Source organism: Penicillium concentricum (genome assembly GCF_028827145.1).
Source record: "Penicillium concentricum strain IBT 3081 chromosome Unknown utg000006l_segment0_segment0, whole genome shotgun sequence".
NCBI lineage: Eukaryota > Fungi > Ascomycota > Eurotiomycetes > Eurotiales > Aspergillaceae > Penicillium > Penicillium concentricum.
Window position 1 is genome coordinate 890629 of NW_026622759.1, and position 27526 is coordinate 918154.

General features: G+C 47.1%; 11 protein-coding genes across 11 annotated transcripts; 5 read left to right on the top strand and 6 right to left on the bottom strand.

Moving 5' to 3' along the window:
* Positions 1-1488: 1488 nt before the first annotated feature.
* N7517_010520 (uncharacterized protein) lies at positions 1489-2919 on the bottom strand (the record flags this gene model as incomplete). Its single annotated transcript, XM_056728243.1, has 3 exons — positions 1489-2002; positions 2054-2562; positions 2701-2919. 3 exons carry the CDS (start codon positions 2917-2919, stop codon positions 1489-1491), a joined length of 1242 nt encoding a protein of 413 aa, XP_056574058.1.
* Positions 2920-4110: 1191 nt separating this feature from the next.
* On the top strand, positions 4111-5917 carry N7517_010521 (putative amidase; the record flags this gene model as incomplete). Its single annotated transcript, XM_056728244.1, has 2 exons — positions 4111-4406; positions 4459-5917. The coding sequence occupies 2 exons, from the start codon at positions 4111-4113 to the stop codon at positions 5915-5917; spliced, it is 1755 nt and encodes a 584-aa protein (XP_056574059.1).
* Positions 5918-6920: 1003 nt separating this feature from the next.
* N7517_010522 (polysaccharide lyase family 1 protein) lies at positions 6921-8244 on the top strand (the record flags this gene model as incomplete). Its single annotated transcript, XM_056728245.1, has 4 exons — positions 6921-7255; positions 7305-7430; positions 7492-7822; positions 7906-8244. The coding sequence occupies 4 exons, from the start codon at positions 6921-6923 to the stop codon at positions 8242-8244; spliced, it is 1131 nt and encodes a 376-aa protein (XP_056574060.1).
* Positions 8245-8524: 280 nt separating this feature from the next.
* N7517_010523 (putative sexual development protein (LsdA)) lies at positions 8525-9636 on the bottom strand (the record flags this gene model as incomplete). The annotated part of the gene is made up of 2 exons (XM_056728246.1): positions 8525-9232; positions 9289-9636. 2 exons carry the CDS (start codon positions 9634-9636, stop codon positions 8525-8527), a joined length of 1056 nt encoding a protein of 351 aa, XP_056574061.1.
* Positions 9637-10159: 523 nt separating this feature from the next.
* On the bottom strand, positions 10160-10618 carry N7517_010524 (uncharacterized protein; the record flags this gene model as incomplete). Its single annotated transcript, XM_056728247.1, has 1 exon — positions 10160-10618. One exon carries the CDS (start codon positions 10616-10618, stop codon positions 10160-10162), a length of 459 nt encoding a protein of 152 aa, XP_056574062.1.
* A 592-nt stretch (positions 10619-11210) lies between these two features.
* Positions 11211-12548, top strand: N7517_010525 (FAD-dependent oxidoreductase; the record flags this gene model as incomplete). The annotated part of the gene is made up of 2 exons (XM_056728248.1): positions 11211-12161; positions 12234-12548. The coding sequence occupies 2 exons, from the start codon at positions 11211-11213 to the stop codon at positions 12546-12548; spliced, it is 1266 nt and encodes a 421-aa protein (XP_056574063.1).
* A 733-nt stretch (positions 12549-13281) lies between these two features.
* Positions 13282-15232, bottom strand: N7517_010526 (uncharacterized protein; the record flags this gene model as incomplete). The annotated part of the gene is made up of 3 exons (XM_056728249.1): positions 13282-13809; positions 13965-14133; positions 14223-15232. The coding sequence occupies 3 exons, from the start codon at positions 15230-15232 to the stop codon at positions 13282-13284; spliced, it is 1707 nt and encodes a 568-aa protein (XP_056574064.1).
* Positions 15233-15851: 619 nt separating this feature from the next.
* Positions 15852-17693, top strand: N7517_010527 (uncharacterized protein; the record flags this gene model as incomplete). The annotated part of the gene is made up of 7 exons (XM_056728250.1): positions 15852-16093; positions 16164-16170; positions 16232-16558; positions 16626-16927; positions 16991-17075; positions 17144-17478; positions 17546-17693. 7 exons carry the CDS (start codon positions 15852-15854, stop codon positions 17691-17693), a joined length of 1446 nt encoding a protein of 481 aa, XP_056574065.1.
* Positions 17694-18259: 566 nt separating this feature from the next.
* On the bottom strand, positions 18260-20370 carry N7517_010528 (uncharacterized protein; the record flags this gene model as incomplete). Its single annotated transcript, XM_056728251.1, has 2 exons — positions 18260-19271; positions 19340-20370. 2 exons carry the CDS (start codon positions 20368-20370, stop codon positions 18260-18262), a joined length of 2043 nt encoding a protein of 680 aa, XP_056574066.1.
* A 2675-nt stretch (positions 20371-23045) lies between these two features.
* Positions 23046-25122, top strand: N7517_010529 (CocE/NonD family hydrolase; the record flags this gene model as incomplete). The annotated part of the gene is made up of 6 exons (XM_056728252.1): positions 23046-23343; positions 23401-23566; positions 23622-23881; positions 23943-24132; positions 24186-24339; positions 24397-25122. The coding sequence occupies 6 exons, from the start codon at positions 23046-23048 to the stop codon at positions 25120-25122; spliced, it is 1794 nt and encodes a 597-aa protein (XP_056574067.1).
* Positions 25123-26399: 1277 nt separating this feature from the next.
* N7517_010530 (Homogentisate 1-2-dioxygenase) lies at positions 26400-26819 on the bottom strand (the record flags this gene model as incomplete). The annotated part of the gene is made up of 2 exons (XM_056728253.1): positions 26400-26727; positions 26782-26819. 2 exons carry the CDS (start codon positions 26817-26819, stop codon positions 26400-26402), a joined length of 366 nt encoding a protein of 121 aa, XP_056574068.1.
* Between the last annotated feature and the right edge of the window lie 707 nt (positions 26820-27526).

The window sequence follows — 27526 nt, forward strand, 5'->3', positions numbered from 1 at the left end:
GACAACATCGCGAGATCAAGCTTAATCTCGGAATCCGGCAATGTAAGATCAGGAACTCTCTAAACTGTGGATCTGTTTGGACCATTTTCTGCATAAAGAGAAGGCAAAGACCGAGGCGCTTCCAACGCAATTTTATATCCACCCCAAACCCAATGGACATATAGTGATCCCCACAATACGGAACTCAAACTAAGACAGATTTTAAGCGCCGAATGAGGACCCAACTCGAAGATAATCACACTTTCATGTCTCACTAACAAACTAAACGCTGCACTATTGAACGCCTCCAGCCCCCAAAAAGAAATTACCAACGTCATCTATTCACCAGAAACAAGCCACGCAAAGAACCCCTTTGGTTTATCACGTCTATGTCCATCACGTTTTTGCATAGTACCTGCACCAGGAATACCTGCACCAGAAGCACCTGCACCCGGGGCACCTGCACTGGAGAGGGTCTTTTACCAGAGGGTTTTGTCAGGGTTTTTGGCTTCTCCGCCGGCTTGTCATACACCTCCTGATATTTGAGCGGATTGATTTTGGGATCCACAAGCTCCTTGGTTAATCCAATAAATTTGCCGAACTCGCAGCGCTTGTATTCAACCCTCGTTGCGTGTGCTTCATACAACTGCTCCCCGTCAGGTCGGAGCCATGGATTAATCCTCGGGGGATTGCCGAGTTCACCAATAGAATACCGTGGACTAGTATTTTCTGGAGTTGGGGGATATGTTTGATGAAAAAACTTGATCAGTTTGTCAAGTTTATTTTCATCGAGCTTGTAGTACTGTTCGAGAGTTGTTGCAAAGAGGATATTGCTTTCCCCATAGCAGGACACGAGTTCAAATATGGGTGGGTGTTTTGACGTTGACTCTGAGATGCGAGCGTGGAGGGTGGGGTGGTGGTCCTGGGTCATCAGGATCAGTGGGAACAGTGGGAACAGCTCCTGGAGCTGTGGTAGTGGCAGCAAAGTAGGACTTGAAGTTGAAGAATTTCATAACTTGAACTGGGCTTAGGAGAATAGATGAGACTGAGATGGCGATATGCGTAATTATCGAGACAGAATATACTGTTTATATATGGCCCACGATACAGTTGTGCGAACTCATTATCTATATCGCATTTCTGTTATTGAAACGTCCTCAAAATAGCCCTCAGCTGTTGGATGGCGGCAAGCCAGTCATCGTGAGTTTCACTCTCACACGTCAAAACATCGAGGTCTTTTTTCAACCAAGAAAATCCCGAGCTTTGTCTATATTGCTTCGATTATTCGTTTCATGCCTAACAGTCTGAAGCCACGGCGACAAAGGACTGGATGAACAGGTTGTTTATATGGCGTGTCTGATACTATGTGTTGATATAGAGCGAGGTCTCGTCAGCAAACGAAATGATAGTTCACGCCATATATGCAGAGCGCGTAGAATATCGTAACGAAAGACATTTAACGTCATATAAGTAGTCTCTATATCTATTAAAACAAAGAGAAAAGCCCCTCTAACTCTCCCTAGACCCAGGCTTCTCAACACTAACCCTCTCCTCCCCACGACTAATATTAACTTCATTCGTAACCCGAATCCCAGGACTCCTCGAACCATGCTTCTTCTTCTCCTTCCTACTGCCATCACTTCCGCTCGAGCCACCTCTAATATCTCTCGAAACCGAGACCTCGGAAGGCATCATCTCATAATCATCCTTCCCAATCTTAGACCAGTTAATGAGACGCTTGCTATCCCGATTGCTGGAGACCGCACCACTACCAATAGTCTTTGAATGGCCGAGGCTGTGCAGTTTTGTCGAGCGCGTGCGTGTGTGGCTGGAGGTGTACTCGGTGAGATGCGCAAACAGGTTTCCGAAGACGGGTTTCAGCGCTGGCACGGAGAGCGCCACTAGAGTTGCGGCGATCTCGGCGTTCTCGACACACATCATTGGATTATAGGCCCAGCTACCGTCGGAGTTCCATTGGCCCACTGCTACGAGCCAGACGCGAACTGCGGAAATGACGATTACGCTGTGTGGTATTAGATTTGTGGGACTTGCTTGGGGGAAATGAGTTACTCACAAGACACCGGGGAACATCACAATTGATAACTTGATCTTTTTTTCCAAGGAGACGTGTAGTCCCTTGATGAGTGCGGCCGGGATGACGAACATCAGTAGGTCGCATGCGAGCGATAGAGCCGAGTTCACCGAGTACACGAGTCCCCATGAGAGACATTTGTAGGTCTTTGGCTCGACTTGCCACTCGTAGGGCCACAGCCCTGTTACCGGTTTGCAGTGGAAGATCAGGAGGAAGATCTGGGGTAAGTAGGCGGCGAGAAGGAGGGGTGCGGCGATGATAATGCTCAGGTGGAGTTTTGTTGAGCGGGCTGTGAGGCGGTAATAGAAGGCTAGACCGGAGAGACGGCAGAGGAATAGAGCCGTTGTATAGAGAATGTGGGCGACGAAGTCTAGGACTTCGGTGTCACGGACGGTGTCAGGTGATAGCACATATTGGATGTATTCGATGTGGCGACCACTTCCTAAGTTGATCAGGATAATGGAGAGGACGACAAATGTAATGTAGAAGACCTGCAATGGGATATATTGTTAGTTACTATATTTTTGGTAGCTATCCCTAACCAATTCTGTCGTGCATGATAATCGAGCCGCCATGCATCGCCGTGCATATTTAGTGCCGATCTGGGGTGAAAAGTGGATGAGCCTTACCAATGTCACGATTGCCAGTGCATCGTCCAAACCAATCTTCTTCACGATAAATGCCCGGGCGTATAGTCGTACAATCATCAACAGGCCGGTGAAACATATCATGAAGATGATTCCCACAATGGCGGGGCTATCGCGGGTCTCGGCGAGGTATTTGAGAGTGACATCGCTGGGGATCCTCCCTGCTGCATGTGCAGCAAGAATATCATCGGGTATAGTCATATTAAAATTCAAAGGAGCGACATGATTAGAAGTAAGAAAGATGTAGAGGTATCAAGACAGGGAAAAATGACGATATCAAAGGTGGGACAAGGCTCACTATAACCCAAGGAAACCCTCAATGGCAAACATTCTCTTGGGGGAAAGTGAAAGTGGGTCTTACTTTTAATAATTCCAAGGGAACATCGAGGCCAGTGACCAACGGGGTCTCTGTACCAAACAGATATCCTTCGTGGAACCATGGAATTTGAGAACCGAAGCTTGTGGAGTTCAAACTCTCTTTTTACATTGAAACATTCCCGATTAGAACATCCAATTATCTAATGCTATATGTTCCCGATTAACTGAAGTATACCTCGAAACACCCAATTTATGAGTTAGACAGCTGTTATCTGTCAGATTTATAGTAAGTTAAAAATAAATTAAGAGCCCTAAGTCTGCAGAACTAAAGGCAATAGGCTTCTCCCACGTGGGTGAAAATCGCTTAGTACGCGACTTGACCTTAAGTGGCTTTTCCACTGTATCCTGGGATATGATAGGCCACGTCGCTATATTAAACCCCCGGGGTCTTTATCAATATCAAAGTCTATCGCGTAATGGCCGAGCTCAGCCGAGATGGTCGAAATTTTTGGCACCAATTGGGGGTCCTTCGACAAGACTACCAATCAAAACGTGTACAGTGGAACGGGATCGATCGAACGGAGCACAACTCGGGTCCGATGGTACGAGATGGAGTCGGCAGATTCTTCGGCTCCAGTCAAATTGCAATCTTTTAGGAAGGTGTCTTGGTTCCGTAGCCGACCATGGTTTTCCGCGGTAGGACGTAGATTAATTTAATCAAAAGTAGATTAAATAGCCGTTTTGGTCATTTTGAACATTTTTGAACATTTTTTTTTTCAAGGTTCCTGGTGAACAACGCCACAATTCCCAATAGTTCAGCGGAGATAGTGGAAAGAATTAGAATAGATCCAATAGAAATGTCGACCAAAACAGATAGAATTAGAACAAAAGAGATACAGAACTGAATTGGGAAATAGGAAAACGGTAAAAAATGTCCTGGATGCGGACTTATCCGATTAGTCACGCAACCAGGCCGGATCCACGTGAGGAGTATAACAACACGAACTCCCCCGAAATATTAACGTTTCTCTGCCACATGGTTTTTTGGCGGGGTTTGGCAATCTAGTTCCCATCATGGCACCTTTAATTCAGACATTAGTGAGCGGTCTCGCCTTGGTGAGCTCCGCTGTTGCTCAACAGACCGACAGCTTAGTCGAATCCCAGATCCTCACTGATCCCTACCTCTACGACTTCCCTCGCCTAGGTGGCGATGGTGCTGCCCAGTTCGCTATGCGTCCCTGTCACGGCTTCCAGCTGGAGGAGGCTACTATTGATCAGATTCAGGCCCAGCTGGAGCTTGGTACTTTCACCGGCGTCCAATTGCTGGAATGCTACATGGACCGCGTCCACCAGACCCAGCCTTACTTGAAGTATGTTATGTTTAATCCCGGTCATAGAATTATTGGCTAACAGTCCTACTAGCGCTATCCTGCAAGTGAATCCGGATGCTTTCTCCATTGCCCAGAAGCTCGATGCCGAGCGTGCTAAGGGCATTGTTCGTGGTCCTCTCCACGGTATCCCCTTCATTGTCAAGGACAACATCGCCAGTAAGGATCGTATGGAGACCACTGCCGGAAGCTGGGCTCTGCTCGGTAACGTCGTGCCCCGTGATTCTCACGTCGTTCACGGCATGCGCAAGGCCGGTGCTCTGCTTCTCGGCAAGGCTGCTCTGAGCGAGTGGGCCGATATGCGCTCCAACAACTACTCCGAAGGCTTCAGTGCCCGTGGTGGTCAGTGCCGCAGTGCTTACAATTTCACCGTCAACCCCGGTGGCAGCAGCACTGGCTCTGGTGTCGCTGTCGGCGCCAACCTGGTCCCTATTGCTCTTGGAACCGAGACTGATGGCAGTGTCATCAACCCCGCTCAGCGCAACTCCATTGTTGGCATCAAGCCCACTGTCGGTCTGACCTCCCGTGCCGGTGTCATTCCCGAATCTGCCCACCAGGATACCGTCGGCACCTTCGGCAAGACCGTCCGTGATGCCGTCTACGCCCTCGACGCCATCTACGGTATTGACTCTCGCGACAACTACACCGTCGCCCAGGAGGGCCTCACCCCCGTCGGTGGCTACGCCCAGTTCCTGACCAACCAGACCGCTCTCAAGGGCGCCGTCTTCGGTATCCCCTGGGAGTCCTTCTGGGCTCTCGGCGACCCCGACCAAATCTCCCAGCTCCTCGACCTGGTTGATCTGATCGAGTCTGCCGGTGCCACCGTCATCAACGGCACCGAGCTGCCCCACTACAAGGAGATCGTCTCCCCCGACGGCTGGAACTGGGACTACGGTACCACCCGCGGCTATGCCAACGAGTCCTCATACTCTTACATCAAGGTCGACTTCTACAACAACCTGCGCGACTACCTCTCCGAGGTCGAGAACACCAACGTCCGCTCCGTCGAGGACCTCGTCCAGTACAACATCGATAACTACGGCTCCGAGGGCGGTCTCCCCGGTATCCACCCTGCCTTTGGCTCTGGCCAAGACGGTCTCATTGCTTCCCTCGAGACCAAGGGTCGCATGGACGAGACCTACTTCCAGGCTCTGGAGTTCTGCCAGCGCACTACCCGCGAGGAGGGTATCGATGCTGCCCTCAAGCACGGCAACGTTGCTCTCGACGGTCTCCTTGTGCCTCCCGATGTCGCTCAGAGCATTGAGATCGCTGCCCAGGCTGGATACCCCGTTATCACTCTGCCTGCTGGCGTCAGCGATGTCTCGGGCATGCCCTTTGGTCTCGCTATCATGAACACTGCTTTCTCCGAGGCCACCTTGATTAAGTACGCCAGTGCTATTGAGGATCTGAAGAAGAGCCAAGGCGCCGATGGTGAGCGCGCACTCCCTCAGTGGCGTGGCTACCTGGAGCGTCCTCTGCCCGTCGCCTTCTAGGTGATTGGAGTGGATCTTTGAATTATGGTTATGTATAGCTGTGTAATCATTTTTGCTTCTTTTTGTATACCACACATCATTATATAGACTACACATTTTTAATGGATAGAATACATTTAGAGTCATCCTTTTTTCCCCCTGGCTTATAGATGAAACACTATATTTTTATCTTCCTATTTCTCCAGCAAATCGCCGAAATTATTTCGAAAGCTTCTAGTGGATCCCATGACAGCTCTGGTGGACCTGTACCTGATCGTCTGATCTTCACAGTTTAGACTGTGATTGATGTGATAACAAACTCCCCAAAGATCGACAAAAATCACTTTGCCAAGACGGAGAAATTCTTGTTCTCAAACCTCACACCTGACGTTGACTCTTAAAGGAAACAGGCGAAACGCCAGAAAAGCGAACACGGACCAAGCTGCAAAAAGGAGCACAGACTGAATCTCGGAGACAATGCTCATCCAAGTAAAATGTCCGGTCACATGGCTAAGCTTACTTCATGGTGGGGGAACATCCCAGATGTGAAACATCTTCAGACACGGAGTCGATCCCTTTAAGGCTGGATTGATTTACACTCAACTCTAATTCCTGGAATGGCTCTATGTTGTATCGGCCACGGAGGACTTGGTATACAATTTATCCAAGCAGTCACCTTATTGGTGTATCTACCATATTCCATGACACGCGCCAATTCATCCACCGGACTTTTTCCAAATGCACCCCCTGCATAGTACTAGCTTTCTCCGCAAAATTGTGGATATGAACAAGCCAAAGACTTGGGGCCCACGTTCCCATACCAAGCCCAAGGTCTAGCTAGGCCATCGTTCGTTATCCGGCGGGTCAATGGCTTCACCATAACGGAGATTAGCCATATTCTCAAACATGCTTGTCTTAGCTCGGAGCTATCTATATTTGATTGCTTATTTCTATATAAGAACACCACCGCACCCATGTATTCTTCAGTTCATCTCAACCAGTCCAACTTTCTCAAAAGCCCACCATGAAGATCGCAGCCATCATCGCAGCACTCGCAGTGCGAGCCGCTGCAGTCGGTGTGACCGGCGCAGCAGAGGGTTTCGCAAAGGGCGTCACTGGAGGTGGCTCTGCCACCCCTGTCTACCCCAGCACCACAGCCGAGCTGGTCTCGTACTTGGGTGACTCTTCACCGCGCGTGATCATCCTGTCCAAGACTTTTGACTTCACCGGCTCAGAGGGAACTACCACTGCTACTGGCTGCGCGCCTTGGGGTACGGCCTCTGCTTGCCAGGTTGCTATCAACCAAAACAACTGGTGCAAGAACTACGAGCCGAATGCGCCCTCTACTCCTGTCACCTAGTACGTAAAACCTCAAACCAAATCTCTCCCTTTATACTGACTTTCGCAGCGACAACGCCGGCACCCTCGGCATAACCGTCAAATCCAACAAGTCCATCGTCGGCTCCGGCTCCACGGGTGTTATCAAGGGCAAGGGCCTTCGAATCGTCAGCGGTGCGAACAACGTTATCATCCAGTAAGAAACAAACACCTACCTTCTCCAAACCCCAGACCCCAAACTAATATCTATCTACCAGGAACGTCGCCATCACCGACATCAACCCCAAATACGTCTGGGGCGGCGACGCAATAACCATCAACAACGCCGACATGGTCTGGATCGACCACGTCACAACCGCCCGCATCTCGCGCCAACACATCGTCCTCGGCACTGAGGCCTCCAAGCGCGTGACGATCTCCAACAGCGTCATCGACGGCACCAGCACGTACTCTGCCACCTGCAACGGCTACCACTACTGGGGCGTCTACCTCGATGGATCTAGTGACCTCGTTACTATGAAGGGTAACTACATTTTCCACACTAGTGGACGTGCGCCTAAGGTGCAGGGAAATACGCTTTTGCATGCTGTGAGTAGATTTCTCTCCTCTCTTTCTCGCGGGATCAAGTCTCGCGGAATATCAATATGAATACCCACTAACATTTACGACAGGTCAACAACTACTGGTACCAGAACGTCGGCCACGCATTCGAGATCGGTGCTGGTGGATACGTCCTCGCCGAGGGCAATGTGTTCCAGAACATTGCTGCTGTTGTTGAGACGCCTATTGCTGGACAGTTGTTTACCTCGCCGGATACCAATACCAATGCTGTTTGCAAGACTTATCTCGGCCGGGCGTGTCAGACTAATGGATATGGATCGTCTGGGTCGCTTAGCCAGGCCGATACGGGATTCTTGGCTAACTTCGCTGGCAAGAATATTGCCGCTGCGTCGGCTTATACTTCTGTTGTGGCGAGTGTTAACGCTAATGCTGGACAGGGTAAGCTTTGAGGCGGAGTTTGGTGTTTGGCATACTGGGGATGGGAGTTGTTGAGGATTGTCTGTCTGTCAGTTAAGGTTATAATACGTTTCCTATGGGATTCACTGGTATTCTTGTTGCGGAAGTCCTAAGCTTCCAATATTTATATATTAACAAGAATAATAAGACTAGAACTAGAACTAGTTCAAGTTGATGGAGGTACAAGTTGTGCTCAATTCATAGGGCTGATAATGATAGTGATGTGCGTATGTAGCGAGTGATCTGCCAGAGGCGGGTGAGGTTAGTCTTCAATTATTCGATGATGAAAAGGGCAGGTCCGGCGAGAGTTTCCTTTGCCACACTATATGCATTTGGGAATGGTCCCTCCGTTGTAGTCACCGCAGCGATGGTCAACCCGTTCATCTCATATGCCTCATAGGGGAACAGAGCCTTTGCAATGAGCGTGCCTTTCTCCTTTGAGATAATGTGAAGAGGTTCCACGATCGGCATATTCTGCTGGTTGATATAAGTGACCCACAGTGCGTCCTCATCAGTCTCGTCGCTATCATCGAAGGAAACTTTGATCTGCCCGGTCTCCGCAGTTGGGCCTTCGATGACATTGATAGGTGGGAAGGTTTTCAGCGGAATGGTATCGATATTGGGGCAAGTGCCGGGCACGACGAAGCTCTGAATGGCAGTAAAGGCAAAGTTGAGATCACGGGTTGTCAAGAAAGGCAGTTCGCTAGGAACCTTGCCCTGCATGACACGGAACCATCCCTGCTGTTCTCCCTCTTGGCCAATGACGGAGGAAATTGTGCGCGACAGTCCAATGTCACCGCCGATGGCAAATCTCTCCACGACATCCTGCAGGGTTCCCAGCACCACATCTGTGAAGGTAGTGGCGAGCATAATGGCCGCATCAAAGTCATGGACGGGGAAAGTATAGCGACAAGGCTCGATTGGGTCAACTCCAACATGGGTCAAGGCGTTGTTAGCGTCCAGGGCATGGAGCTCCTCTTGCTGCGTCAGATTAGTAAACATCGCCGAGCAACACTCACGGGAATATTATCACATACAGCCAGAATCACCTTCAAGCCATTCAAAACAAAGGTATAATCGTCTTCATCAGAGAAGCGATACCCCAAGATCTTGTCGGTGATGTTTGTGATCAGTTGATCGAAAAAGGCAACTTCAAACAGTTCGTTGAATGCGATAAGCTTGAGGTTGGTAATTCCACCTTCGCTGATACCAGCGGGAGGAGGTCCATTTGGCAGAGTTCCGTGCGCATTCAGCTCAATCGTCTCCAGCTCACTGGGACTTGGATTAGGCATTCCATCCGCAAGAGGGTGAGTCGAGACATTCAGAAATGGAGCGGCGAAAGTCAAGTGGGCCACACCCAGAAGGGCGGCAATGTGGAAGCGCATATTGGTAAGAAAAGTGTTTGGAATGAGAGAAGTTGGTATCAATGGGTTATGATAGCAGAGTTGATGATGTATGAAAGAGTGGAAGATGAAGTGACAGAGTTGGGAAGTATGGTAATTTATAAAAGGAAGGAGCAGCCATATACTTTCTTGTCTGTTTGGACTTTTATTCTTGACTGAATCCCATACGATGGGACTCACGGCTTAGCGCACAGACATGTTGTCTTTGCTTCTTCTTCTTCTGACGGGAGGATATGTCCCGACAGTCTCATTATTCTAGGGGTTCTATTACACGTGGGCTCGCCTTTCAACAACACTACGAGTGACGGTTGATCTGGAAGTTTCCGGCGATCATGAAAAGGTTAAGGAATGGGCTAGTCGACGTTGATACTATTTATCTGACGAGTTTGAAAGCCATCTCAGTTTTATCCAACTGGCATGTATGGGCTCGACAAATATTTCACAAGATATATTTGTTTCTCTTCAGTAACCAAGTGGGTTCAACCGGATAAATCAAGAGAAGTCTTTATTTGTATCTCCTTGACATGAGAAGGGCATCCTCCCCGCACACTTTGGCAGACCAACCCTCCAGATCTTGTTTTTCGGTCACGATAGTCCGATCATGGATTAACCACGACCCATCTTTCTGTCTCCGAAATATGTCCCTCCAGTGTCCCGAGTGATCAAAAAATTTATGTTCGGTCGTGGCAAAGAATTGGGCGTTCGAGTGTGCTTCGTCTTCATTGACAAACACAATATCGATTGTTGTTATATGGTGGCGAATATATTTGGCCTCGTTACCCCGGACGACTTCTTTCGCTTGACTTGGGAGTATCTCACGACCGTTTGATAATCGATAAGTTCCATCTGGCTCAAAACAGCTGGCAATGGCGTTCCAGTCGGCGCCATCACGTGCGTGCGAAGCATAGCGATGCATCACAGCAGTAATTAAAACGCGTGCTAGGGCCTGTTTCTCAAGGTCCATGGTGGTCCTTTTGATTGGAAGGAGGTGTTGCTGAAACTGTAGGTCACGGTGTACTAGCGCAGCCGATGTGTTTTCAATGTTGTATCCCCGGGAATTTTAACTCGATGAATGGCTTTTGTGGTAGTTACAGTAAAAAGCAAGCAGTCTTTCCGAGGGAATGCTGTGCAATTATAAATGGCTCCCTTGCTGTCAGGAAATAAAATGAGCGAATTGACGCATAATGAAGATCATGCAATACATCAATCAGTCTGCTTCTGAATCGCCGTTGTGGTGGGACCAGTTTCCGTGCTAGCATACCCCCGCAATATCCGAGGATTTCTTCCTCTACCAGCATTATCTACAGTTACAGATCCACTTGATCCGAAGCGCTAGATTAACGGTCCCGGTGGCGGTGGAACGCTAGTTTGCCGGCCTTTCGGATTTATTCCACTCGTTACAATTACCTACATAGGTAGGTAATCTTGAAAGTTGACCTAAGGATAAATACGTAGGCACAATACATTCCTTGCAACATCTCAGAAGTTTATCATTACTCAGTTCAAGCGAATTCCGTCCTATCGCCGACTCTGCTCTCAAACATTACCTATTCGCAATGGCTTTTGAAGCCCAAGTCATTGTCGTCGGAGCCGGTCCTTCAGGGTGTCTTCTTGCCTTGCGACTTATACGACAGGGTATTCGAGTTGCTCTCATAGAGCAGGAGGTAGAAATTCAGCCTCATTTCCGTGCCTTGGGATATCCCGGCTGTACCCATGCCGCCCTCGAGAAAGCCGGAATCTGGGAGGATGTCAAGGAAAGAGGCTTCATTAAGCGAGGATTCTCCTGGAGAAGGCTACCTCGCGATGATGTGATGGGTGGAAGTAAAAAGAATTGGGGGGACTTGATTGCGACCTGGGACCCCTACATCAACTCTCCCCTTCAGGATGGTGACGTCGGCCATGGCATGCTTGCCCTTCCACAAAACCGATTTCGTGAGATCATTATGCCTAAGATCCTCGCCTCGGACTTGGCAACTGTCTTTTTGGGACATACTGCTGTTGAGCTCCGGCAAGATTCGACCTCCGCTACGGTCACTGTGGTGGACTCTGTCGGTTCCGTGACCGAGATCACCGGGGCGTTCCTCGTGGGGGCCGATGGCGGCAAATCAGTGATTCGAAAGCAGCTCGGATTACATCTCAATGGATTTACCTGGAACCAAATTGTGGTTGCGGTGGACATGCTCATTGATCTTCCGCCACCAATAGATGGCCCTTCGAGCTTGTATTATGTTGACCCGATTGATTTCGCATTTTTCTCTGTCATTGAGAAGCCTTCTGGAACAGGGCCAATTCTCTGGCGTTGCACTCTAGTAATTACAGAGGAGGAATCGCAGCCGGATATTTTTGACCAGACTTTGAAACAGAAGTTGGACAAGCTGACCCCTGGTCCAAGACCTCTTAAATATCAACTTCTGAGAGCGCAGCAGTATCGCATACATCAGAGGAGCTGTGAGACGATGAAACGAGGTCGATGTCTTTTGGTTGGAGATGCCGCTCACTTGACCAATGTACGTCTTCTCTATTTGCCGCCTCTGAATGATCGATCGAGGCCTTGCTAACTTGAAATTGCTTTGTAACAGCCATGGGGAGGCCTTGGACTGACTACGGGAATCTTAGATGTTGATTCTTTGGCGGACGTGCTGGATGGGATCTTCAAAGAGCAAACATCCGAATCTGTCCTCGATGCATGGTCTGATGCTAGACTGAATGTGTTCAACAATATCGTCAGCCCTACCGCCATTAAGAACTTTAAAAGATGTTATGAAGTAGATCCCAAAATGCCGTTCTTGGACCCCCTTTTCAAGGCGATTCATGAGAACAGTGATGGACTCAAATGTTTGAACCAGGGTTTGGTGCAATTGGTAACTGATGTGAAGCTGCTTGTCGCCCAATGATACTATGTAACAGTTAGTGTCGTCATAATTTGAAGATATTTCTACTGTTTTCACGAATACTGTAAGATACCAAATTTTCAAACAAGTCTGATCAAGCCAATGGTACTATTCATAGGAGATAGCATGGCGACTGAGAGAGGGCCGTAGTCTACGCTCCGTACTCGGGTTTCACAATCCACCAAGGCCTCAGTCGATAGGTTTGCATTATTGTTGAAAGTTTGGTGAGAAATATCGTAAGCCAGTGACTACACCAATTGCTGGATGATCGGGGCGGACTTACAAATATTCAATGTCTATTCTTAATTCCCCATCCGCAAAGGATGATCCCGAAGTCATGCGAATATCCGAGATCAACCTTTACACTCATCGCGAGACCTGCTGCTCTCCAAACTCAGTCAATGACTAAATCTGGTCTCTATAAATGAAATAAGTCAATCAGAACTTGATGTTGACATCGCAGGTGAAACTAAACTGCTTATATTCGCGGTAAAGCCATCTTAAAAAGGTGAGAAGTAAATTGTACAGCTGTGTCCAATCTATTTATCCTTTGAACAGAAGCCTTCTTATGGACTTTTCTTCCACTCATGTAGATTAAACTCCCTGTAAATAGCCTCCTCTCAGTTGCATTTATAATTCACTCAGATAAACTGAAAATTGCTTTCCATTCGACTGACGGAACGCAGAATTGAAACATCCCCTATAATACAACACTGGGCATATGGTATACAAAGGCTCAAATAAATGGTAGTACCAGGCTCGATTCGTACCTCCCTCCAGTGTGAATAACATGTTCCCCTATATTCTCATTGCTAACTGGCTCCATACCAATCGTCTCGGTCTCCGGGTAACACATATCATGACCGGAAACACGCAACATCAATCCTTCGCCAGGGGCAAATACCATTCCGACAGGCCAAAGGGTGATCTCGAGCTTGACGATAGAGCCTGGTGGAATTGCCTCGCGCTTATCGTGCCTATAAAATACCTCCTGATCCGTGGATCTTTCGGGGTCTTTTGTGATACGATGCGAGGCACGAAGAAACCCTTGCGGTCCTAAGCACTTGGCGGTATTGACGTCCGGCACTTGTTCGCATGGTACAGGGCATGGATAATTGAGGTGCTCCAGAGGCTTGCCGTCTCGGGAAAGCTTGCGGATTTGCACTGCGATGTCAAAATCATCTTTATCTTTGCAAGACATCCATAGTGTAGATTTAGCATATCCTGCTATTTCGGTGTATTCTTGAAAGAACATGGTAAAATCCTACTACTGTTAGCTCAAAGACATCAAAGCGTAAAATAGCACTAGCCACTCAAGATTGAACAAGGAGAGACGAATACTCTCCAGGCCAGAGATCAAGCTGGCAACTAAGATAGACCCACGCAACCCTGGCAGTTTGATAGAATGGAGAAACTCACGGAAGTAGCTTTCAGATCCTGGCTATCATATGAGACAGATGATGTTTCATGCGGTTGTTGCGGTTGAAGCTCCATTTGAGCTGCATTCAAATGGAACTTCTTCAGGGTTTGTCGAGGCAGAGGCCACGCAAGCTCCGGTCGTTCGCAAATGGTCTTCGTATTTCCACCACTGGCTTCGAAGCCTAACAAGGACAATCGAACAGGGGGGTATCAATTTCCCAGCCATTTTCAGCTTCTTTTAAGAATCTATCAAAGAACCTTTGGAGGTCATCAACCATTTCCCCTCGGTAGAGGTCGTACCACTCTTGGTATGGGTGAACTCGCAGCCATTTTTGGTGGGAGCTAGCAGAACGGAATGTCTCAAATGAACCCCGGCTATGCAGCATCGACGAAAAGGATGCAACAACATATGCTGGGATACTGATTCTCTCAGTGTTCATATATTTGCTCTCCCAATAGTCATCGAACAGTGGTCTCTTCTCCAACATCAGGGGCATATTCTCCACAGAATTCCGCCCAGCAAATCCAGCCAGGATAAACTTTTGGAACCCCGCGTTATGCTTCTTGCCTCCCCTTGCAAGAGAATCCCGATACATATCATTCCTCCCTTCCCATGGTGCTATCGCCTTTAGTGCAGGATGCTCCAGACGAGAAGCAAAGTTGATCTGGGCAATTGCTAACCAAGAATTCCCTGCCATACCGACAGAACTATTGCACCAGGATTGTTTGCTAACCCAGTCAATTGCATCGTAGATATCCTCTGCTTCCTGCTGGCCCCAGAATACCATGTTCCCTTCCGAGTCACCGGCGCCTCTCGCATCGATATTAACGATCGCATATCCACGAGGCACCCAGTCTGCAGGATCAGGCCCCTCGAACTTCTCATAACCCGAGGTTTGGTTCAAGTGCAAACCGACACGGAAGGGTGCGATGTTGTCGTAATTAAGACACCCGTTTCCTGTTTTGCCGTATGGACTCCAAGGAATGATTGCTGGGACCTTCTGCTCTCCACCCTCAGGTGAACAAGGACGAAAGATATCCGCGTAGAGCTTGATTCCATCGCGCATCGGAATCGAGACATCTTTGTCGAGGATGGTATGTGCAGTAAATGGACGCCGACCCGGAGACCGAACATGTCCAGTTGAAAGAATGATTCTTCCGGGTTGAAAGCCATGATAGGTGTAGCGTGGGTGAGCTTCTGGAGTTGGTAACTGGTGCCATTCCAGATCAGGATGCTTGTTTTGATGCTCCTCAACTGTGGTCGGCATTGTGGCGGCAAGGTGGACTGACAATTAAAAAACACTGATATTTGAATATGGTTCAATTCATGGGCTCACACCTGCCAGTGTTATTTAAGGGCTGTGCGTATGTGGTCGTTCATGATGCCTGCGTATTTTGTCACACTTGCCCGGCTGCGTCCCACCCCCGCTCACCGTCTGGTCATTTTGCATTGACTTTCCTGGCCAGACTTAACCTTCGGTACCACCACATCCGTTCCGGGGCTAAAGTGGTCCCCAGATACTTTTGTGAGGAAAGAGTCGCTAATGTATCCACTAGAGTGTCATTACCCAATCAACAGTCATATCGAAACAAGGTTTCAGCTAGGCGAATCCTCGGCCTCGGTTTTTGGGGGGCTCCCGGTGGGGGTGGGGCAAAAGCTCACCGGAGATCATCTTTCTAAATGCGGGGAATGAAATCCATGGATCAAAACAGATATTGTGATGTCAGATCAATAGCTAGGAAATCCATCATGTCTCCCAATTCATAAATACTACTTACAAACGCAGTTCGACAGAGCTATATAGTCAGGGTTGAAGTGGCCACTTTCGGTCCTCTTATATTTCAAATAATCTTTCGATCCACTTCGCTCACAACCTTCCGCCCAGGATGCAGATCCAAGATTCCGCAGAAAAGTCATCAGCGACGGCAGAACATTTGGAGATCTGCGATAAAGGGGGATCCTTGTTACCATCAACAGGGGTCTCATATGAACAAGCGGAAGTGGACAGAATTGTACGCAAAGTCGATATTCGGCTTTGTGTTGTTCTTGCAATCATGTACACTATCTGCCAAATTGACCGAACCAACTTGGCCAATGCGTATGTCTGTTCCACATCACAACACAGGACGTGAGTCTAACATATCATCTTATTATAGTGTTGTTGCTGGGATGGGAAAGGAGATTGATCTCTCCGGCAGTCATTATGTACGTTTTAATCATTCAATTATCTACAATCAGCTGACCAGGTGACATACTGCGGGTCAAGTCCACTATGATTGTTGTCTTCTTCCCTTTCTATACGATATTTCAGCCTCTCATGACAGTTGTTGCCCGGAAGATTGGGCCGAGGGTATTCCTGAGTGCAATTACAATTGCATGGGGCATTATCATGATTGGATTCGGTCTTGTGCACACCTGGCAGCCGTATATTGGACTGCGAGCCGCGCTAGGATTTCTTGAAGCCGGATTCTTCCCGACTTGCATCTTCCTCATCAGCACATGGTACACAAGACATGAAACGGCAAAACGAATTGCGATGTTCTACCTTCTTGGTAGCGCGCTGAGTGGATTCGGAGGGATTATCGCTTATGGAGTGTGTATTGACCATTCATGCACCGCACCCCAATTAAGTTGAATGAAAGCTGACTGGACCAATATAGCTACAAAACATGCATGGCCTCGCTGGAATGGCCGGCTGGCGGTGGATTTTCATTGTAGAGGGTATCTTGACCGTGGTTATCGGACTAATTGGGTGGCTTTTTATCGTCGGGTTTCCTGAGGATGCGCAACAAACACGATGGTTTTTGACCGACGGAGAAATCGATATCATGATGGACCGGGTTGAGAAAGACCGTGGTGATTCTCATGTCACACCATTTATTCTTAAGACGTATCTAAGTCATGCTCTGGAGTGGAAAAGCTGGATGTTCGCTCTGAATTTCTGCATGACAACAGTGGTTAAGTAAGTTCCGACTGACATATCTACCATCCAGCTGAGAGAACGCACTACTAATCCGGTGAAAAGCTACTCCGCTGTATATTTCTTACCAATCATTTTGAACGAAGGACTTGGATTTTCCCAGGCTGCGGCGCAAAGTCTGAGTGCCCCTGTAAGTTTCATACTTTGTTTTATCTGATATCGCGAAAATTGAGAAATGCTGTTAACAAGTACTGGTAGTGTTATATCTTTGGGAGCATTCTCGGGTTTGCAGAGAGTTGGCTGTCTGATAAGTACAAAGCAAGGGGCATAGTCATTGTTATCAATGCGATTTTGCAAATCGTTGGCATATCTGTATTGGGCTTTGCAAAACAGAGCCCTGTTCGTTATTTTGGGGCATTCATCCTTGTCGGAAGCGGTAGTGCAAACATTCCAGCCTCTCTGACCTACCAATCCAACAATATAGTTGGCCAATGGCGGCGAGCCTTTGGGTCCGCCCTGGTCATTGGAGCTGGTGGCGTAGGAGGAGTAGTTGGAAGTCTTGTCTTTCGCAACCAAGACAAGCCAACCTATAGGTCCGTCGAATGACCTCAAAACTCTAACTCTATTTGTTCTCTGATACTGACTGATGGGCGTATACAGACCTGGTCTTTATACTTGCTTTATAGCAGCCTCGATTACAGTGATATCTGTTCTCATCACCTCAATCGCTATGAGGCGAGCAAACAAACGACAGAAGCGAGGTGGCATTACTATCATGGATACACCTACTTTCCGTTATACTTTATAAATTCAAAGTGAAATTCCCTTGGGGATCTCACTTATTGAGTTCGCAAATTTTCCCCCGAAACTTGCAAAACATTCCTCTTACCATTCCTTGGTAGCCATAGGCTTAACAGTAACATTTGGGGCTGCGGTTCTATAATAAATGAATTATTCGTTGTTCAATTATTCCAAGCGATAACAAAATCGCTTTCTATGAATGTGAGTTCTCAAACATAATCGCATTATTCGCAGGCATGTACTATTGCCGTTTCCAAAAATATAAAATTTCCACTCACCAAACCGTGAAATATCTCGAAACTCATTAAACGTCCCGATACTCTACGAAAATCATCAGAGTAAAAGGAAAAATCCCCAATGACTACCGTTGTTGCGGAAGGTATCGAGGTGCATTCATTCCCCATGTCGTACAAATAATCTGGCTGAATGAACGTTATATATTTTATGTTTCACTTTTAGTTGCAAACGGCGTGGGCGATGCCAGCAATTTCGAACATACAGTCAAATACCCAAGAACCGAAAGACCGACAAGTAGTAACAAATATATGGCACCTACTGCCTTCATGTCTAATCTCAACAGGTTAATCCATCCTCGGCCTCCGCATACGGTATCCCGCAATCTTTGATGTCTTGTAAAAAATTGCGGGAACTGTTGAGAAGCGGGGAATTTAGGGATTTTGAATCGTCAAGCATCTGTATGTAGAAGTCGAAAATCCTCGGCACATCATGCAGCGGAATATGCAATCCATCAGAATCCTGGATACATATGATGCTCTCACCAGGATGGATGTTCCTCCCATGGGTAGTCATGTCTCTAGTCGGATCATTTAACACGATCAAGGATCCTGCACTGGAACTAGTGGAGTTGACACCTCCCACATTGCCGATAGGGCTATATAGTCCGACGGCGTAACACCACATCACCAGGGCAATGCGGGACACAGCTATGGGCCACCAAACGGGGCGATCCTGACTGGATTGAAGGATTCGTACAACATTTCCCGCACGCGCGATAGCTTTCCAAGCGGATGGCGACTGAGCCCATCTTTGTAATTGGGGAAGATATGTTTTTCCCACTTCAAAACCATCCTTGCCAGCGATCAACTGGACATCATCGAAACAGATATAAAGCTCCACCCAGACCAGTTGAGAAAGTAGCAGGGGCGTTGTTTGGGATTGGCAAGGTGGCAAGCCGTCAAAAACTTGTTCTGATAGCAAATTCCATTTCACAAGTGTCTTTTCCAACTCTTCTTGTTGATGAAGTCGTACGAACTCAGCGGTTTCCGGGACAGGTGTCGAGGACTCAAATCCTTCCTCCATGGGTACAAATCGATAGCGTTGTGAGTACTGGATGACCTGGGTTTGAATGGGGCATAGTAGAAGCCTTAACTGCAGTGGGGTTACGCTCAACTTGAGATTAAAAAAGTTGTGGCGCAAGAACATGCGATAAATTGATGCAAGAGACGGGGGATGGATCTTAGTGGATGAGTTTGTATCTCCAGTCCAATCAGCAAGCATCTCTCGCCACTGATCTTCATTATCCAAAAGGAAAAGCTCATCTGACACTGGCATCGGGCATTGCAACCTGGTAAAAGGGATCGTGGGCTGAACGTTGTGAAGGAGGCTGATTTCATGGTCGACTAGGAACAATACCTGACAAAGCCTAAGCTCTCGTTCTTTGTTGATCCACTTCGACCAGGAGTCGCTAGCTTCAGATTGGCTTCCAGGATTGGAATTAGGCCGGGCTTTGTAGTATCCGCGGCGAAGGAAATACTGGGCTCATGAATCAGCAAAGGGAGTTCTGCCATTCCGGGGGCTTTGCGGCATACAGTGCTGGGAATACCTTTGAAGGCTTCCGCTATTTCCATATGTCTTTTACTGCCTGACCAAGCACTAAACGCGAGCGTCATGATCCATGCACTCAATACCCACTTGTCGATGAGGCAAATCTCGTCTTGAAAGGCGTTGTCAGTGATGGTGAAGCGAATTAGGTATACTAGCTCAACGGAAAATGCACGCGCCTTTTCCACTGGAATGACAAGACAGCCAAGCGCCATGGTGGTGGCGAGGAAAAGCCCAATATCGCTATCGGGATCTTGAGTATTGCCGGAGGATTTAAGGAAACTGGTTGGGTGAACAATTGGATACAATTTCGAGAAGGTTTGCTGATAGGCGTGATAACAATATTCAATTGTGTCCAAAGGAGGGAAGCGATGCAAGAAGCCACTGCGATCAAGTAATTTGTAAAGCATCCCGTGGACTCGAGCAACAATAGTGTCTCTCAATGATGCGACAATCTGAGGTATTGGCTGATTTGTTCTCAAACCCACAACGGCAGATTTGACTTGTTCCCAGCTCTCTTGGTCGTGGAGAAATGTGTAGATTCGATGAGCATTGACTGTCGGGCCTCGTTTAAATCGATACTCAAAGGGGCAATTGGCATAGGGATTGAGGGTGCCATCAGTTCTTAGGACAGACTTTCCTCGCCTACGCCCTGTGATCTTTTCCGCCGGTCCATCTAAGGATGTTGAGACTTCACCAGGTTTAGCCTGGAGAAGATGACCCCCGGTAGGCCAGTTTATGATGCCGTCATGGGGGCGAGGGGTGGGCACATCCCAAGGGAAAGACCAGGAAAAGTCCAGCAGGCTTAGATCATAGCCTCCCAGTTCACCTGGTAAATTCATCGAGAATGAATCAGGTATATTTGTCATGTTTACGAGCGTTTCCCCGTGGTTGGAGGGCGACTCGAGTGATGCTGTTGTTGAACAAGCGGATGGGAGTACCTTTTACTCATGACAATAATGTTAAAAAGCATGATTTTATGCGCCAAGGAATTAAGCTAAGACTGACCTGGGGAGCCACTGGCCACACTATGTCGGAATTCATATGTGCAGCATGATTGGCGTTAGGTAATGACGGCCCGGGCAGCCCATCAGCTGCTTGAAATGGTTCATTTTTTCGTTGTTTCACAGCGGGATGCGGTCTGTCCATTTTACAAACTAGCGATTTGCGCTGGCACTGACTGCAGGGAAACCGGCCGTTACAGCGAACCTTGGCTTTTGCACACTCATCACAGGCGATGGTAACTCTGGGATTCTGGTGGGACTGGGTCCCGGATGTTGGAGGCAATGACACGACATCATCCGAATGACGAGTTCTCTCATGTCTCTGCAGGACATCTCTAGGCCGTGTGAGGGACAGTTTTTGCCGTGAGGGGACTGACGGGGGTATAACCAAACCTTCTGTTAAATCGTTGGAAACATCTTTTACATTCAAATTGCCGGGTCACACCATCTAAAAGGGCGATTGCTTAGCCGTTGATCTGATATTTAAGAAAGTTCCACAAACACCTTACGCTTTACCAGGTGTCTTTGCAGATGTTCGTTCCTCGTGAAATGTTGATTGCACAGTGCACAACAGTGACGTGGAGGGGATTGAGCCATTGGATGCGGTAGCAGCTTTTGGATCGTCTAGTATTTGTTCGGGGTTTTGCAGAGAAGGACTTTGGGGGAGTTGGTTCAATCATATGTGGACAAGCTGGACATGACAGAAACAACACTATGGGCGCGTATTTGGAGTATTGCTCAAACCGGGAGGATGGGTAGGAAGGTGCTAAGATGGATTTGACAGCTGCCCCTTGACCAAAGGCCCTTCCTAACGCCTATTATTATTATTATGATGGTCATGGGACCCTAAGCCACCCTAAACCTTGGCGGGGCTTCCGGTGGGGGTGGGACAAAAGTCCGCTAGAGATTAGTCTTCTGGATGCGAAGCAAGATTCTTCCCAGCGTCCAGAACATCCAAACTCATAAGAATAAAGAAATTACCCCGCTTTATGGGGTTGCACGCCGATTCAATAGACAGCGTATGGCCCTCCATCGCCGCCTAGATGGTACTACAAATCGCTGCGAAACCTGCACCAATGGTTATAAATTGACATAAATCGAAGAGACATCGCTTAGAAATTACATTCGTTCTATAGATGTCCGTGGATCACTCCTAGGCCTTCCCCAGTTCGAGAAGTAGCAGATTTCTTACCCGCAGCATGAGGATTGACCCCAGTCCAAACACTTGGCGAAAATTAGGTCTACAAATTTATGAAAAGACATCTTGAACTCCCTGCACGCTTCTCAGGACGCTGTAATACCAATATGTAAAGTTTGAAAATCCAAAAATTATTCAAGAGTGGTTGAATCTCATGTATAAATCAAATCTTCAAAATGGCATTGACCTACATAATGTCTAGAAATTTGGTAAGACTGGATTTGTGATGGGCTTCATTGTAACCGCCAAGGGTATCATAGGAGTAGATTATTATGGTCGGAGATTACTTTTGCAACCTGAAAATTGTAGGTAGGTAACCGCAATTGAATGTACAGATGTATCGGATGGGCTCTTCTTGTATCCGTTATTTTTCAAAGCGAGGTTTATATTCAAGGCTGGGTTTTTCGACAGAATTTGTAGTCAAAATGCTATGATCCCAATTTGTATGCCTGCGCACTTAATGGGCTCCACAATTACTGGTTGCGAACTGGACCATTACCTGTGTGGAATGATGCAATGTTGGCGCTTGCTCACCTGTCCTAAAGACCTAAAGATAGTCGTGACAAGGAGACATTATAAACAGTTGAGATTCCTTTTCTACATCCTTTGCTGTTGCAGATGTACAGCCTACATATTCCGGAAACCCATATCACGTCATAGAGCTAACTACATCAGCTACGATGCAATTGGAAGTGCATCAAGGATATGTGGGAATACTCTAGTTCTCTACACCCCATTTATCACTACAATCATGTCGTCCTACCGTTTAGACCTGCACTTCATTCAATGCCAGATCATTTATAACAATCCTAAACTCCTCGTCGCAGAACTGGCACTATCCACTTTCCTAACTGCCATCGAAAATTCCTCTATTGCATCACTTACAGTCTATTTGATGGTCTAATTTAAGATACATCAATGATAGCAAGGCAAAGGTAGAAACTCAGTATATTTATGATTTTCAATCCCTAACACCAAGGACTGGGAAGTTGAAGGTAGGTATACTCTTCACCGGTGAGGTAACTTCCAAAGGTGAGACCCGTGGGAATTGTGGGACAGCGGTACCATGGTACAGTATAAGAACTGGATATGTATTGCTTTCAGACGTCCCGCTTTCCCCCACCCTGCAATCTTCCGAAGGTCCCATCACATACCCGTAGCTTCTATCCATGTCTTTCGTAAGTTCTCGCCACGTCATAACTCTTGACACTGAAGCAAACTCGATTCCGAATGCCATCACGAATTGAGGCAATAAATACTTTTGATCTTATGCACAGAAAGGCGCTTTTACAACGAGGACTTTCTCAATCCCGTCATGGCAGCCACAAAGACAAGTATTTCACTCTGGCGGGAGACAGTTCGTCCGGATAAGGTAGATTCTGGCTATGAACGACCGGAGACCGAAACTAAAGTGCTACCGGCTGGATGGAAGCTGACTGACAACCATGCGCCTTTCTTGGTGGACACAATTTGGGAAAAAAACGTGAGTGTGCGATTACGGGATGGTTGTGCCATCTTTGTGGACGTATTCAGGCCTCAAAACGCTGCCGACGGCACTGTTCCAGCCTTGCTCGCATGGAGTCCATACGGAAAATCTGCTTGTCGTACCGGAGGTTCGTGTCCATTCGATATAATGAGTACGGCTGCGTCTACTAACCCTATTTGGCCAGGTTTTAATCCTCTAGATATGATTCCTGGCCGCATGGGAGTCCCTCGGTCTCGTTTGTCTGGGTTTGAGAAGTTTGAGGCCCCTGATCCTGCTAAATGGACTGCTAAGGGATATGCAATTGTGAACCCGGATCCACGAGGCGTTTATGACTCGGAAGGGGATATTTAGTAGGTTGCTCACCACCTTGGCCGATAGGTTCAGCATAGAGCTTATTGAAAATAGCCACTTCGGACCAAATGAAGCGGACGACGGCTACGACACAATTGAGCATATCGCGAGTCTACCGTGGTGCAATAAAAGTGTTGCCTTGGTTGGTAACTCGTGGCTAGCAGTGGCCCAGTGGTTCATCGCCGCGACGCGCCCGCCTCATCTGAAATGCATTGGCCCTCTCGAAGGTGCGGGTGATCTCTACCGTGATGTTCTATGCCGAGGTGGTATTCCTCAGACTCCTTTTTGGGACTTCCTGTCAGGGGTACTTCGAGGTAATTATTTGCTTTCTCTTCCCGTGACATAGACCGCGATCAGTTAATTCTTTCTGTGCAGGGCGCAACCGGCAAGAGGATGTGGTCGGCGCACTCAAAAAATACCCTTCAATGAATGAATACTGGAGCAGTAAGCGGGCAGATATGAGTCAAATCACGGTTCCTGCCTACATACTTGCAAGCTATTCAACTTTTCTCCACACATTCGGCTCGTTCCGGGGTTTTACAGAAATTCCTCATATGAAGAAATGGTACTCCCTTGAATCCCTCAATACTTGAATACCAAAATTTGACAATAGCCAAGGCTACGAGTTCATGCTACCCAGGAGTGGCACGACCTTTACCAGAAGTCGACCAATGACGACTTATTAAAGTTCTTTGATCACTATACCAAGGGCATTCAGAATGACTGGGAAGATACACCAAACGTGAGGGTATCATTCCTACGCTTCAATAAGGTGGGCAACAAAGATGGCTACACTGCTGGGGTACAAATCTAAAGTAATTATAACCAGGGTCCCTTGATAGACCAAGTCTATCCGGACTGGCCAATTCCCAACACGACTGCCCGTACTTTCTATCTTGATGTCAAAAATTCGATGACTGAAGATCTTCCCCTAACTCCGAATATCATATCATACGTGTCAGATGCACCTTTCCAACAAACTGACGCTGACTCAGAGGAGCTCAGTTTCACATACACTTTCACAGAGCCCTGTGCTCTCGCTGGATCAGCACGAGCGATCATTTATGTCTCGGCCGAAAATGCAGAGGATATGGATGTATTCGTCCAGATTCGCAAAGCTGATACAACTGGCAAGCTTCTGCGGAACATAAATATTCCTGTCAATGATCGGAAAATCTGCAATATGCCCGAGCCGATTGATTTAGTGAATCCTTTGATCTACTTAGGCCCTACCGGCTGCCTCCGTGTGAGCTATCGTGATCTCGACAAGAAATTATCGAATGAGTGGTGGCCAGAGCATGATTACTCCGTGAAGCAGACTTATCAGACTGGGCAGGTCATTGAGCTAGACATTGGACTGTGGCAAACTGGAATACTCTACCTACCAGGTGAGAAGCTGGTTTTCAAGGTATCTGGGCACAACATGACGCTGGCAGAGTTTCCGAATCTACGTGGGGTGATGCCCAACTACAACAAAGGGAAGCACAATCTCCACGTTGGAGGATCCTCTGCTAGTCGACTTATAATCCCGACGGTCCCATTTCCCAGATCATGAAAATGCGCTTTGTTGCCACATTGACTAGGTCTCTCTTTATCGCCTTGAAATTGCTGTTTTCTTTGTTCAGATGTTGTCTTTCTTTTGCGAAACAAAACGTGACCAAACCGCGGGGCGTACCGTGGTACTGAGACTTTTGTCCCACCCCCACCGGAAGCATATCCGAGGTTAGAGTACCTTAAACCTTATTTCGATTGATTTTTTGATTGGGCAACTAAACGCCAAATAAGGACCATTTCCCCACAAATATATCTGGGACCACTAGCGCGGCTCGGGATGGATGTGGTGTACCAAAAGTTAAGCCTAGTCAGAAAAATCAATCGAAATGACCGGGTCACGAACAGCTACATTTGCACAGCCGATAGATAGATGGATAGATTTCATTGACCCTGACCCCTCGCGAAAAATTGGATTATAAACCACAGCCCACTAACTAGAGATAGAAAATTTCTAATATTCGTCAGAGAGTGGTCTATCTAGGCTAAAATCGATAATACCTTCTCTTTATGTTAGAAGTCGACCTGTCGATCAGGCAAGGAAGAAATGCACCAGGTAGAATTATAACAAGACTGTTTCTTCGGGAGCTTCTAAACCCGCTCTCTACTTCACATCTTTTATATATATCAATCCTCTGTCGATCGGAGGGGTTGCCGGGTCAGTCAGGACGATCAAAATGAAGGTCGACAGCCACGTAGTAGAGCTGAAAGGAAGAGGGGTCAATTTAATATAACCTGTTTTCCTTATGCAACGTTTCCCCTCAGCTAAGTGGTGTTGATGTGCCGCCGAAATCCCGCCCTTTGGCAACCTGATGTGGTTATGGCATTAGATGAATTCCTAGACTTTCCAGGAGAAAATTTCGACGTCCAAGAGCCTGATTTATCTAATATCATCGTTTACTTTTCTGAGGAAAAAACAAGTGGTGATTATGGTGATCAGGAGAGCGAGGACGACCAGTGTGACTATATATTCGGACCACCGCCGGATATCCTCTCGCGTGTCGAAGCTATTGAAGATATGCAAAAGCTCTTTAATTTGCTCAACACCAAGAGGGTATTACTATGAGAGATCTACATGATATAGAGAGGAGAGGACAGCTTTTTTCTCGACTACAGATAGATGGAAAGAAACAGAGGAAGGTGGATGACTACTTTAGACCAAAAATAGACTAGTGATTACCAAATTAGGGCTAGCGCAATAGGCACACCAAAATTCTGTTGCCCGAAGCCGTGCCGAAAGCGGGAGTTTACTGTAGATAACTAATTAGTTTTGTGGTGCCGTTAGTAATAAACTGCGATGGCCTTATCAATTCCCAGAAGCCCCCTTGGGCGATGTGACCAGCCACATAGCTGCCACCGCTGGGCTTGAATCCGCTTGATCGGCCTCCACGGGCGCCCTAGACAGACAATGGCGAGGAACTCGGAGGCGGCGTTTCGGTGGAAGTAGACCGGGCGGAAGGTGTTTATCGCAACGTCCCAGTGCGGTCTGAACCAGAGAAAGTAGACGAGTAGGGCGTAAGAGTCACGCGACTTGGTAGTGAAAACGGTGTAAACGGAGGGGTCGGTGTAGCCGACAGAAACGGAGCTGACGCTGACAAACTTGCTCGTACTGCAAGATATCATGTTAGCAGATATTTTATGGGGTTTGATCTTGAAATATCACCTTGTAAGGTACACAGTTTCCGTGCCAATCGGCCACATCAAAGGGGTTATGCTCTTGTGACCTAACAAAGTTAGACTGCGACATCGCCCGTCCACGGTGGGCGGTGGGCTATTTGATGTTTCGAGTGCCCGTCTATAACGCCTAAGGCCCACGGGCATACCTATCCCGGGCATGCCCACTATGCCCACTATTGTATAATAAATAACTGTTATTTACACCTATTTTGCTAACTCCATATAAAATCGCGGTTTTAATCTATAATATCTATAAATTTTAATAAAATATCTGAGTATATAAGAAACTAATATATATATATAATACGACTTGGAATAAAATTTTAATCGAAATATATCATATTATATAGTATTTTTATTAACTTATTAAATCATACTATAATATTTAAAGATATATATTTAAGCTAGGAGTATATGCCTACTATTTTCTATAAGTAAAATACTACTTATAGATTCCACTTTATCTCTCGCTCTAGTATATTTCTTATAGGTAGATCGAAAGTAAATTAGTATAATTCTTATTTTACAAGCTTATATCACTAAATTATATTAGTATATCACTAAAAGTCTTACATTATTATTCTAGGAGTTTCAAATCCTTCGATTATAACTTAAGATAGGCGTTTAGATATATATCTATAGGTATACGGTATACCTATAGGTACGCCTATAGACTTAAGTTATTTATGCACTTTATTATAGACTATGTTATATAAAAAAACCACGTTAGT